We start from the raw sequence: 12,644 nt of genomic DNA, 5'->3' as shown, positions 1-12,644 counted from the left end.
GCATCTCCGCTTCCCCTTGTGAGCAGGATATACTGGGGTTTGATGATCTGTTGCTGAGCACCAACTCAGATGAGCACCTAGAATTGAACACAAGTCAGGAGGCGATTCCTGGAGAGAGCTTGATCTTCGCAGGCGATTTGGAGAGGGATGTATTTAAAGACCTCTCAGGAGGAAGGGCTGACTGTCAAATGAGCAGGGCTCCTGAGAGAGGCGTAAGCCTGGTGCTGAGTGTTCGTGCCCCTGAAGGTGGGGAGAGGTGACAGGGAGGAGACACCGGCTGTTCACAGAGTAGCAAGAAGAGCCATCAGCCAGGAGGTCTCGAGCCATTGGGCCCTGAAGCCCTGCTGGCCGGACTCCGGGACAGTCTGTTGTCCTTGCGGTCTGCCACTGGCTTTCTCAGGAATAATCGTAGTTGAGGTTTCCCCTCTCTGGTTGTAAAAACAACTTGTGTTTATAGTACTTTTTGAAAATTTAGACTATGAGTCAACCTCTTTTTTTTTTTTTTTTTCTTTTTTGAGACAGAATCTCACTCTTGTCATCCAGGCTGGAGTGCAGTGGCGCGATCTCAGCTCACTGCAACCTCCGCCTTCCGGGTTCAAGCAGTTCTGGCTCAGGCTCCTGATTAGCTGGGATTGTAAGTGCACACCACTATACCCTAGTTTTTGTATTTTTAGTAAAGACGGGGTTTCTCCATGTTGGCCAGGCTGGTCTCGAACTCCCGGACCTCAGGTGATCTGCCCGCCTGGGCCTCCCAAAGTGCTGGGATTACAGGCATGCGCCAACACACCCGACCTGACATCAGCCTATTTTTAAGTGAAAGTTTCCCAACAGTGAAAGTTGCCAGCTTTCCCTGGAGAACCAACTGGAGATAAGGTTCTCATATTGTTTTGTAATCTGATTTCTAAAAACGTAACATTGGCTGGGCGCCGTGGCTCACACCTGTAATCCCATCACTTTCGGAGGCTAGGTGGGTGGATCATGAGGTCAAGAACATCCAGGCCAACATGATGAAACCCTATCTCTACTAAAAATACAAAAAAACCCAAAAAATTAGCCAGGCGTGGTGGCACCCACCTATAGTCCCAGCTACTCAGGTGCTGAGGCAGGAGAATTGCTGGAACTCAGGAGGCAGAGGTTGTAGGGGGCTGAGATGGTGCCACTGCATGCCAGCCTGGCAACAGAGACGCCGTGTCTTAAAAAAAAAAAAGTGACACTACACGGTGGAGTCTCCTTGTGTCAGTAAATAAAGCCCTAAGTGATTGCTCTCAGTGCCAGCCTGGTGGCCCTCATCTGGAAGTCATGGTCAGCGTCACGTGGCTCTTGTAGAAAACACACTTCCTGTGTCCTCGACTTTGCTTTGGACCTTGATGCTTCTTGCGGTGGAATCTGGAGGGCAGCCCGGGTGGCGGCTGGAATGTTCCAGCTCCTCCCCTTGCCTCTGCTTCCCCACACTTTAGCATCCTTGTGCTGTGAGCTGGACGTGACGCCTGCTCATGTACCTGTTTTAGGAGGGCCGAGTGGGTCACAGGCACCCAAGGGCTTAGCCAAGTGGGCCTGAGGAGGGGCGGTAGCTGTTGGGGGCAAGGCTGGCTTTTCTCAAGTGTGGCGGCTTTGGCCAGCTCCGCCCTGTCAGCCACGGCAGGAGCCTCAGGCCTTCTCCCTCATCAGCTTGCAGCTGGGCTCCACTCAAAGGCACCCCAGCCAGTGGGAGGCTGCCACTGTATGCCCAGAGCGGGCGTCTCCTGGGTGGGTGTGTTTTGTTAAAGGGACTTGAGAGTGGGCATTTCGTCTCTTCTGTTGCCTGTGCGTCTGGGGCTCTCAGACCCATCCCACGTGGGATGGTCTCAGCCCTGCAGGGGTGGGGTGGCTTTTCCTGCCGTGATGGGGGCCTGCTCTGTGACTTGCTTGTTTCCTCGCTGCAGCAGAGAACGTCCAGGATCCCCAAGCAGTTCAGGATGGCTGTGCTCATGACAGGCAGCCGACCCGGCCTCGAGGGTCAGAGCAGTCCCAGGCCCCACCCTCACAGGCATCCCCGCCGATGAGCCTGCTTTTCCTTCTGGGTCTCAGAATCCTCTCTGCACGGCGCTGTAGGCGGGTTGGTTGTACGTGGCACCAGATGCCAGCCCCGGCTTTGAACTGCTCTCTCCTCTACCCACCTGCCGCTGACTGTGCCCGGCTCAGTGCCGCCCCTTGCAGGCCAGGAGCTCCCCCCCGCCGCCCGGCCTCCTGGGGTGCCCTGCGCCTGTGCGTTTTTTATGCAAGTCTGATGCTCTAAGTGGATGCTGTAAGGTCTCTGCATTCCCCGGTTGGATGGTCCTTTTTTTTTTTTTTTTTTTTTAATTAAGGCTGGTGCTCCATAGCTCTTCTTTGGTGTTTTTGTGTCTTCAGGCACAAGCTGAGCCTGGCGCTGAGCTCGCTGGTGGCCCCAGAGGGCGCTGGTCACACGCAGGTACCTGGCAGAGCCCTTGATCAGCCATGCTTGCTGCGTGGTGTTTGAGAGCATCCCCAGGATTCCTGGATGGTAGCCTTGCCCGTCACTCTGTGCCAGTCCCTCTGTGACCCCACTCCCCACCCCTGTGTCCCGCACCTGGCACAGCACCCAGGCCTGTGGTGGGACCCACAGCCCCATTTGCTGTTGACTGAGTGGGAGGAGGGTGTTAAGGCGTCCGTGTTAGCAGTGCGCCTCTGTCCTGAACACTGCCTGCTCCAGGCGCTGTGTCTTGCCTCTCGTTCAAGCCTCACAGAAGCTCTGTGAGCTCAATGCGATCAGCCCCAGTTTACAGAGGAAGGAACAGTCTCCAAGAGGCGCCCTGAGCAGTGTAGCAGGGAGCACATGCTGGTGGGATGAGAGTTCACACCTAGAAGAGGAGGAGAGGGGCCATGCTGGGACTGTGCAGGGCCATCCAGGGCTGTGGGGACCTCCAAGCTCCGTGCCGCGCAGGCTCTGTCGGGAGCTTCTGCAGATGACAGGCTTACAGCATTGCATGGACCTCTGTGCTCACGTAGGCAGGATTTCCCCAGAGCTGCTGAAAACCCCACCCTGCTGGAAGTCAGATACCACCCCAAAGCCAGGTGGGAGAGGCCCCTTCCACAGATGCCTGTGCCACTGCTTGCTCGTTGCCTCCGTGCCTGTGTGTGACTCTGTGCCATCCCCAATCATGGCAGTGTGGCCCAGGCTGCAGGTCCCGGCTGACCTGCAGACGGGGTCTGATCTTCATTCCCCGGGCTTTCCAGCCCAGGGCACCTGTGGGGCTGGCGGTCAGTGTCAGCTCCACAGCTCTGGCGTTTGAAGCTGCCCCCAGGGCCCAGCAGGTGGCGCCGGGGCTCCCGGGAACCAGTCGCAGGCCCCGCCCCCTGCTCTGCACCTTGGAAGCAAGAGGAGGAGCAGCGATTTGTTGTTGCTTTTCCTGTTGCTTTCCTCTTTCTCATCTTTTTCCCTGCCTGGAGGATTATGGAGCCGGAGCCGCAGGGAGGACCTGGCCCCGGGCTGTTGTGCGGCTCACCTGTCCCCTCCCGTGGGTGGCCTGCGGTCTTGCCTATTTCTCTGTGTGTCAGCCTGCAGGGCCGGCTGGTGTCGTGGCTGCTGACCTGCGGATGGTGACTGCGCTGCCTCTTTTGATGGCCAGCACCCTTCTGTCCCTGACAGACTCGCTGTCACACACGGCTGGGTGTTGGCTGCAGTCTCTTCTTTTTTTTTTTTTTTTTCTTCAGAGACAGAGTCTCTGTTGCCCAGGCTGTAGTGCAATGGTGCAATCACAGCTCACTGCAGCCTCGACCTCCCAAGCTCAAGTGATTCTCCTGCTTCAGCCTCCTGAGTATCTGGGACTACAGGTGCTTGGCACCACTCCCGGCTAATTTTTTAATTTTTAATTTTTGAGATGGCGTCTTGCTTTGTCGCCCAGACTGGAGTCCAGTGGTGTGATCTTGGCTCGCTGCAACCTCTGCTTCATGGTTTCAAGTTATTCTCCTGCCTCCAGCCTCCTGAATAGCTGGGATTACAGGCGCCTGCCACCATGCCCGGCTAATTTTTGTATTTTTAGTAGAGACGGGGTTTTGCCATGTTTGTCTGGCTAGAATTTTTTGTTGTTTTGTAAAGATGGTGTCTCCCTGTGTTGCCCAGTCTGGTCGTTTTTTTTTTTTTTGAGACGGAGTTTCGCTCTTGTTACCCAGGCTGGAGTGCAATGGCGCGATCTCGGCTCACCGCAACCTCCGCCTCCTGGGTTCAGGCAATTCTCCTGCCTCAGCCTCCGGAGTAGCTGGGATTACAGGCACGCGCCACCATGCTCAGCTAATTTTTTGCACCATTAGTAGAGACGGGGTTTCACCATGTTGACCAGGATGGTCTCGATCTCTTGACCTCGTGATCCACCCGCCTCGGCCTCCCAAAGTGCTGGGATTACAGGCTTGAGCCACCGCGTCCGGCCAGTCTGGTCTTTTAATTTTGTTTTGTTTTATTTTATTTTGAGACTGAGTTTCGCTCTGTCGACAGGCTGGAGTGCAGTAGTGTGATCTCGGCTCACTGCAACCTCTGCTTCCCGGGTTTAAGTGATTCCTCTGCCTCAGCCTGCTGAGTAGCTGGGACTACAGGCATACCCCACCACACCCAGCTAATTTTTGTGTTTTTAGTAGAGGTGGAGTTTCACCATGTTGGCTGCGCTGGTCTCGAACTCCTGGTCTCAGGTGATCCACCTGCCTCAGGCTCCCAAAGTGCTGGAATTACAGGCGTGAGCTGCTGCGTCCGACCTAGATGTATTTGTCTTGCTTTCTGGGGCACTGCTATGTTTTTCCTCTGCCTGGAGCTCCTGGGCTGGTGCTTGCATCTTTGCATTTTCTTTTCTTTTTATTTTATTTTAGAGACAGGATTTCACTGTGCTGCCCAAGCTGGTGTACAGTGGTACATAGCTCACTGCAGTGATCATAGCTCACTGCAGCCTCAATCTTCTGGGCTTAATCGATCCTCCTGCCTCAGCCTCCTGAGTGACCAGGGTGACAGGCATGCACCACCATGCCCAGCTAATTTTTTTTATTTTTTATAGAGACGGGGGTCTCCCTATGTTGCCCAGGCTGTTCTTGAACTCCTGGGCTCAAAGGATCCTCCCACCTCTGCCTCCCAGGTGGTGGGATTACAGGTTGAGCCACAGTACCCGGCTTGCATTGCATTTTGGCCCAGTAGAACCAGTAGGATTGTGCTGGTGTCCTGCTCTGACTGAGGGGGTCCCTGCTCTGCCCCGGCCCCCTGGTGGCTGGTTGTAGGGTGGCAGGGAAGGCAAAATGAGATCATGTCTGTAAAGTTCACACAGCGCCTGGTACAGGCTGGACACCCCATGGCAACGGTGTATGAGTTTTCTTGCAGTGTGTCGGGGGCTGGCCGCCTGGGGGTGGGGGCATTGGGAGGGTCGCCCACCTGCCATTTGTCACGCAAATGCGTGCTGTTCCTGAGTGGCCGCCTCTGCCTGCTCCTCCCAGCCATTACTGCTGCCTCACTGACCTGGGAGTCACAACCCCTTAAGGTGGCCCAGGCCCAGCTGTGGGGTTGGGCACCTGTCCCATCTCTGTCCTGGCTGTAGGGCCTCTGTGGGCCACGGGCATCAGATCTGCCACTCCTGCTGTGGGGTCCCTCTGCTGCCCTCAGGTGCAGCAGCCTGTCCCGGCGGCTCTCCTGTGTCTGCAGAGCAGGCTTGGCCTCCAGGGCCTCTGATTCTTGTGGCTGGCATGGAGCAGGTGCCCCTGAGCCTGGAGAGAACCATGGTGCCTGTTCGTAGCTGTCCTACTCCTCCCCAGCTCTAGCTGCCATGTACAGGGCCCTCCAGGCGCATTGAGGGTGACCCCCGAAGCTGAGCCTGGGTGGGGAGGGCAGGTATGAGTGCCTCCTGGGCTCGCTCTGCAGGCCCCACTCCCTCCGTGGCCGCCCACATACTCCGCTGACCACCTGTCTCTGGTTCAGCTTCCAGGCCGAGCGGCCCGCGTTGAACGTTGTCATCTTCCCTCTGCTCCACGAGGGCCTGACCGACGTCATCCGGGACGTCCCCCTGGTGCACCTGGATGAGATCACCTTATTTAAGAGCCGAGTGGCCGAGGAACCGCCGAACCTGTGGTGGTGAGAGGCCGAGTCGCTGCCCATTGGTCTGAGTCACCTCGAGACGCTGCAAGAGCCTGGGACACCAGGGACCCTTGGTTTGTCACAAGAGGCAGGGGGCCTCTCTCTCGACTGGCCACGCCCCACCTGGCTCTTGGGGCTCCTGGTGTCTCCATGGCTCTCTCCTGGGAACTGTTGCTCTGTGAAGTTTGGGTCAAGGGGATATGCTCTGGGTGACGTGAAGGGCTCGGGGACAGTCAATGTGGGGCCTGGCTGAACCAGGCTGAGCCTTGGGACCTGGCTGTGGTGTTGGTGCACTGAGCCTCAATCCCTGGGGGCCCTGTCCATGGCTTGGAGGGCCAGAACCCTGTCCCACTGTCCCTTCGCTCTGACTGGGAAGCATGTCCCTTGGCTGTTGTTTGTGGTCACCTGCCACCTGTGCCTGGCGGATGGGTGGCCACATGCTGTCCCCCTAAAGTCCAGTTGGCCAGGCTGGTCACCTCATGTCCGAGTATCTCCTTTCGTGGTCAAGTGTGACATGGGGACCTGGCTGCAGACTTGGGGCTCTCTGTCCCTTTAGGACACACTAGAGCCCCCTCATGTCTCTGTGGCTTTTCTAGCCAGATGATGTCTGTGGCCCCAGAGAGGCCCCTGGGGTTGGGACTGCTGGTTGGAGCGTCCCCTGCGACTTTTCAGCCCCAGGAGCAGGGCCTGTTTCTCACGAGAGAGGCCTCCTCCCCTCCCTCCCGTGGCACTCAGCCTCCCTGGGAAGGTCCACGCGCGCTCCTGGGCAGATTGATACGCGTTCGGCCTTGTTAGAGTAATGCGAAACATTAAAACCCAGAAAGGATTCCTCAGGCTGGAGCAGCAATCACATTACCCTGTTTCAAATGACTTTAAGACTTAAAAAATATTTGGCCTGTTTGCGGGATGCTCATGCCTGCAATCCCAGCACTTTGGGAGGCCGAGGCAGGTGAATCACGAGGTCGAGTTCGAGACCAGCCTGGCCATCCTGGTGAAACCTCGTCTCTACTAAAAATACAAAAATGAGCTGGGCATGCTCGTGGGCACCTGTAATCCCAGCTACTCGGGAGGCTGAGGCAGGAAAATCGTTTGAACTTGGGAGGTGAAAGTTGCAGTGAGCTGAGATCGGGCCATTGCACTCCAGCCTGGGCGAGACTCTGTCCTTCTGTCTATATATTTGCACATCCACACATGTTCATATATATTCAACACATTTTGGGACGATCCCTTGAGCCCAGGAGTTTGAAACCAGCCTGGGCAACACAGGGATACATCATCTCTTAAAAAAAGAAAAAAAAAAAAAATTCAACAAAGCTATTCCAAAACTGAGGACACCCTCCTGGCGGCAGAGGCCTCACCACACGTGCCATGCTGGGCCATCTCTGCCATCCTCCACCTCCAGGTGCTACTAGAGCTGTCCCTGGGCTGGTGGCTTCCAAGGGGGGCTGTGGTTGGGTCCTGCTCACCTGGACCTCCGCCCTGGCCACCATCATCCTCCTGGGTCTCTGTGTGACAGGTCCCCTGTCCTGTGTGATGGTGTCTCACATTTGCCGTGCTGTTAAAAAACGGGGGACACCATCCCCGGGCCTCCAATCACTGGCCCTGCCCTGGGCTCTGGTGGTGGGGGAGGTGGCTCCGTTCTCAGTAGCTCCTAGTTTTGGGAGCCAAGGAAGTCCAGGAGGCCTTTGGAGAACTGGGCTTAAGGCTGTGGGGAGGTCCAGCCCTCCTGTGCTGGCGGCCTCCCAGCTCTCCATCTGGCAGTCGCGACCCCACCCCGGCGCCTCTGCTCACTGGCACAGGGGGATCTGGGGTGCGAGATCTCGTTCCGCTTCACCCTGTCTTGTATTTATGGGGTCAAGCCCTCCTCTTTGAAGCCCACGGGTCCTCTCCCAGCACCGGGCTGCACCCAGTGCAGAAACTTTGCCTCCTGTCCGGAGGAACCCTTCTGGCTGATCCAGCAGTGCCCGATGTGGAACCCACACCGGACCAAGCCTTCGCCTCCCAGAGGCCCTCCTGGCCCAGCCTCTGAGAGCCACACCTCTGAGCCCTGTCCCCTGGCCTGTAGGCCAGGGGACAGGCTGCCCAGGGCTCCGGGAGGCCGGGGCTGTAGATGAGGGTCTCAAAGGTGGTGGTAACACTCCACCGCACCCCAAGCTCCTGGACATTTCTTTAGAGCTTTAAAATGGCACCTAGAGACCATAAGGTGCTGGTGATCAGATTGGCTGCTGCCTGGGCCCAACCACTTCTTACTCTCAAAACAAGGTGTGGCAGGCTGAGGGTGCGGCCCAGGAGGGAGGCAGGTGGCCTGGGAGACTCCGGGACCCTCAGGGGGCCTGTGTCTCGGCACTGCAGCTCCATGCCCTGCTCCTTTCCTCCAGAACATTCCCCTCTGGGGCCAGAGAATTGTGTTGGCACCAGGACTGCATCCTTGCGTGTGTACGATCGAGCCTGGGTGTCCTGTTCTCATGAGCAAGCGGTTTTAACCAACAGCATCATTTGGACTGGCTGACAGGGCTGGGGGAAGGTCCGTTCCTGAGGCTGGGGTGCAGTGCCTTGGAAAGCACCCCCAAAGAGTAGACCTTGTGGTTTGTGTACCCTGCAACCATTCTTTGACTTAGAGCAAGAATTTCCGCTGCCGCTACCCCCGAGATGGGCTTCACCAGATGTTAATAACGTGCTTATTTTTGCTAAGTGCTATTTTGGCACCGGTGTTAGTTGCAATTTACATTCTGCAGCATTCGATGCTGGGAAAAGAACCCACCCTAATGGTTCCAATTGGCAGAGCTGGGCTGTTAAGCGACGGACCATATGCTGCCTGCTGGAGGAGCATGGTCAGCACTTGTCCCTGTGCCTGCATGTGTGTGCCTGCGTGCATGTGTACTTGCGTGCACGTGTGCCTGCGTGCGTGTACCTGTTTGCGTGTGCCTGTTTGTGTGCCTGCATGTGTGTGCCTGGGTGCACGTGTACTTGCGTGCACGTGTGCCTGCGTGCGTGTACCTGTGTGTGCCTGTGTTTGTGTGCCTGCATGGGTGTGCCTGGGTGCATGTGCCTGCATGCTCGTGTACTTGCATGCACGTGTGCCTGTGTGTGTACCTGTTTGTGTGTGCCTGTGTTTGTGCCTGCGTGCGTGTGCCTGTGTGTGCATGCGTGTGAGTTGCATCTTCTGGGTGTGGGTGTGGGTGTGGGTGGGTGCAGGTGGGTGTGGGTGGGTAGGAGAGACTGGGGGTTGGAGGGAGGGTGGAGGGAGAGGGTATTTATCCCTTTGTTCTTAAAAAGGGAGAGCCCCGACCTCTCTGGCTGCTCCCTCCTGCCTGTGCCCCAAGCTCACCCCAGACCTAGCTGCTGTTTCTTCTCCTGACTCCCTCCCAGCCCTGTGGCCCTGTGGCCTGTGACCCGGCAGCCCTGTGGCCTGCCGCCTCCACCCTGCTGCCTGTTCCACATCACCAAGACACATAGGCCACCACAGGGCTTCCAAAGATGGCCCGGGGAAGGCACTTGAGCCTGAGGACCCAGAGGAAAGGTGCCTTTCTGGGCCTTGGGTTCTCCTCTCTGCTGTGAGAGGCTTTTCTCATTTTCAAGGGCCCATCCAGCCCAGGGGAACTGGGCGAGGGCCTCCTCCTTCTGCAGCAGAGGGGCCAGGCTCTGTCCCTGCCATCAGATGTCCCCAGAAGACACGAGCCTGAGAGACTCTTTCTCCAAGAAGGCCTCCCGGGACCTGTGTGTTCACAGGACAGGAGGACACTCACTGCTTCGACCCAGGACTGCGGCCAGGAGGGGCTGGGCTCCTCTGGTGCTGAAAAACAAGCGAGGGGTGCCCGCCACCTGGGCAGCGCCTTCCCTCAGCTACTCCCTGTGCCCGGACCCAGAGCCGCTGGACTTTTTGCCGAGGGGACTGGGGCTGGGCTCAGGCTTGGGCCCGGGGTCTCAGAGGGGTCAGGCATAGAGCAGTAGGGCTGCGACAGTGGAGGGCCGGGCCCCACTGGCTGATGAGGTTCCAGAACAGTGCCGCGGCCTCGGGGGTGCTGCAGTGCTCCTGCCAGGATGGACGGTGCCAGAGGCTTTGGTAGCGGGGGAGCCGCCTCCATTCCCCAGCAGGCAGTGCCGGGGCATCCTCCCACCTCCTCTTGCCCTGTTATCTGCTCCTTTTAGGATCTGAAAATTACAGAGCTCTTTTTTGGAAGGGAGTCTTGCTCTGTCACTGAGGCTGGAATGCAATGGCAAAATCTCGGCTCACTCACTACAACCTCCATCTCCCAGGTTCAAGCGATTCTTCTGTCTCAGCCTCCTGAGTAGCTAGCTGGGATTACAGGCACACCCCATCATACCCTGCTAATTTTTGTATTTTTGTAAAGACAGGGTTTCACCATGTTGGTCAGGCTGGTCTTGAACTCCTGACCTCAGGTGATTCGCCCGCCTTAGCCTCCCAAAGTGCTGGAATTACAGATGTGAGCCACCACACCAGGCTCGTTACAGAGCTCTTGTAAGAAAACATGAGGAATTCATGGACCAGGTGTGGTGATGAAGCGTGGGGCCACTAAACCAGAGACAGAGATGTCGGCCACCTCCTGTGGATGGGGGTTCTCAGTAGCCTTCGCCACGATCCTGGGGGTTCTTTGTGATGGTCATGAGTCTCATTAGCACTTGGGGGTGTGGGATTCGAGTTAGAAGTTTCTAGACCTACTGGGCATGATGAACACATACTCCACAGACACTGAAGAACCCAGTGGTGGCAGTGATGCAGGCTGCCTGTCATCTACTCTCTAAAGCTCCTTTGAGAAACAAGGAAGGGGCCTGGCGTGGTGGCTCACACCTTCCATCCCAGCACTTTAGGAGGCTGGGGCAGGAGAATCGATTGAGCCCAGGAGTTCGAGACCAGCTTGCGCAACATAGCAAGACTCCATCCCTACGTAAAATTAAAAAAAAAAATTAGCTGGGCTTGGTACGTGTGCCTGTGGTCCCAGCTACTCAGGAGGCTGAGGCAGGAGGATGCCTTGAGCCCAGGAGTTGGAAGTTGCAGTGAGCCAAGATCACATCATGGCACTCCAGCCTGGGCCACAGAGCAGTACCCTGTCTCAAAAGACAGAAACGCTGAAGGGGTTGGTTTATAGGCAGACCCCCGGTCAGGACACCTGGCTACTCCCGCCCCAGACCGGCAGAGCCAGGAGTGAAGGTTGGTCCTGGGAGGCTTCTCTCCATGCTGTGGCCACCAGACCTGCCTTGGGAACCCTGGTTACAGAAGCCTTGCAGAGAGTGAGCTGGAGCCTGGACCCCTGTGTTGATGATGTGTCCGGGATGGGGGTGGGGGAGTGTGCAAGGGTGTGTGTATATGCCCGGGTGGAGGTGTTCACAGGCAAGCATGTGCGTGCCTGTGCGTGTGTGTGTGCCCCTCCCCTGCAGCCATTGGTGGTATCTTCGCCCCGCTCCTTTGCCACCCTCTGCCCATTGCCCATCCATGTGAGACTGCCCAGAGACAGCAGAACTCCCTGTGTTTTTAAGGCGAGGTCTTTCCCTGGCCCCGGGGGTCTCGCCATATCTCATGACCAGGTGCTAAATGACCCTACGTGCGTTACCTGCCTTTCGATGACCAACCCTCCCCCCCCCCCCCGTCCCTGTCCCGCTGACTCGCCACGTGGCATCTCATGGTGATGCCTGCTCCCGACTTCGGTGTTCACTGTAGCAAACTGCATTCTGGATGGGAATTTTCATGTACATGTGTGGCATGTGGAAAATTTCAAATAAAATGGACTTGATTTAGAAAGCCAGGCAGCTGTGTGGTCCTTCTAGCAGAGATACTTTGACCGATTACCTACAACCCTTTCCTTGGGCCTGAGGCTGGGAGCTTTGTTCACTTCAGGTGGTGAGGGGTGGTTTGTCTGAAACAGAGGTGCGTGGATGGAGACTCAAGACCCAAAGTGGGGGAGCAGGCACTCCCCACGGGGCATGAGAAGGTGACAGCTGAGACAGTCTTGGGCTGGGGAAGCCAAAGGTGAGGGAGGAGGCTGCACAGGTCAGGATGGGCTTGACAGGGAGCAGCACAGGGGCACTGGCGTGGTCGTGCGGGCTGGTGGCAGCTCAGATTGCGAAAGTGGTGGCTGGCTGAAGGCAGGCAGGGCTGAGTCAGTGTAGGCCGTCCCTCAGGGCCTCAGCATTGTTCATTTTATTTTATTATTATTTTTTGAGATGGTGTCTCGCTCTATTGCCAGGCTGGAGTGCGGTGGTGTGATCTTGACTCACTGCAACCTCCACCTCCTGGGTCCAAGCAGTTCTCCTGCCTCAGCCTCCCGAGTAGCTGGGATTACAGGCTACCACCACCATGCCCTGCTGATTTTTAAAATATTTTTAGTAGGGACAGGGTTTTGCCATATTGGCCAGGCTGGTCTCCAACTCCTGACCTCAGGTGGTCCACCTGCCTCGGCCTCCCAAAGCGCTGGGATTACAGGGGTGAGCCACCGCGCCCAGCCCATCTTAACGGTTTTAAAGTGCATACTTTGCCAGCAGAGGGTTTTTTTAGGGGGTGGAGGGAGGAAAGTAAAGTGCATAGTTC

The 12,644-nt window shown here is 56.9% G+C and overlaps 1 protein-coding gene across 2 annotated transcripts in view; it reads left to right on the top strand.

Annotated features, from left to right (window-relative positions):
• FBXL18 (F-box and leucine rich repeat protein 18) overlaps positions 1–11,863 on the top strand; it is a 46,067-nt gene extending 34,204 nt beyond the window's left edge. For both annotated transcript variants that reach the window (XM_074390408.1, XM_074390409.1), the window contains one exon: positions 5,945–11,863. In XM_074390408.1, the coding sequence (XP_074246509.1) occupies positions 5,945–6,101 (157 nt within the window). In that variant the 3' untranslated portion in view covers positions 6,102–11,863. The remainder of the gene's footprint in view (positions 1–5,944) is intronic.
• The last annotated feature ends 781 nt before the right edge of the window (positions 11,864–12,644 follow it).

Source organism: Saimiri boliviensis, chromosome 20 (genome assembly GCF_048565385.1).
Source record: "Saimiri boliviensis isolate mSaiBol1 chromosome 20, mSaiBol1.pri, whole genome shotgun sequence".
NCBI lineage: Eukaryota > Metazoa > Chordata > Mammalia > Primates > Cebidae > Saimiri > Saimiri boliviensis.
The sequence above is the reverse complement of the archived record's forward strand: the minus strand, read 5'-3'. Positions and strand labels throughout refer to the sequence as shown.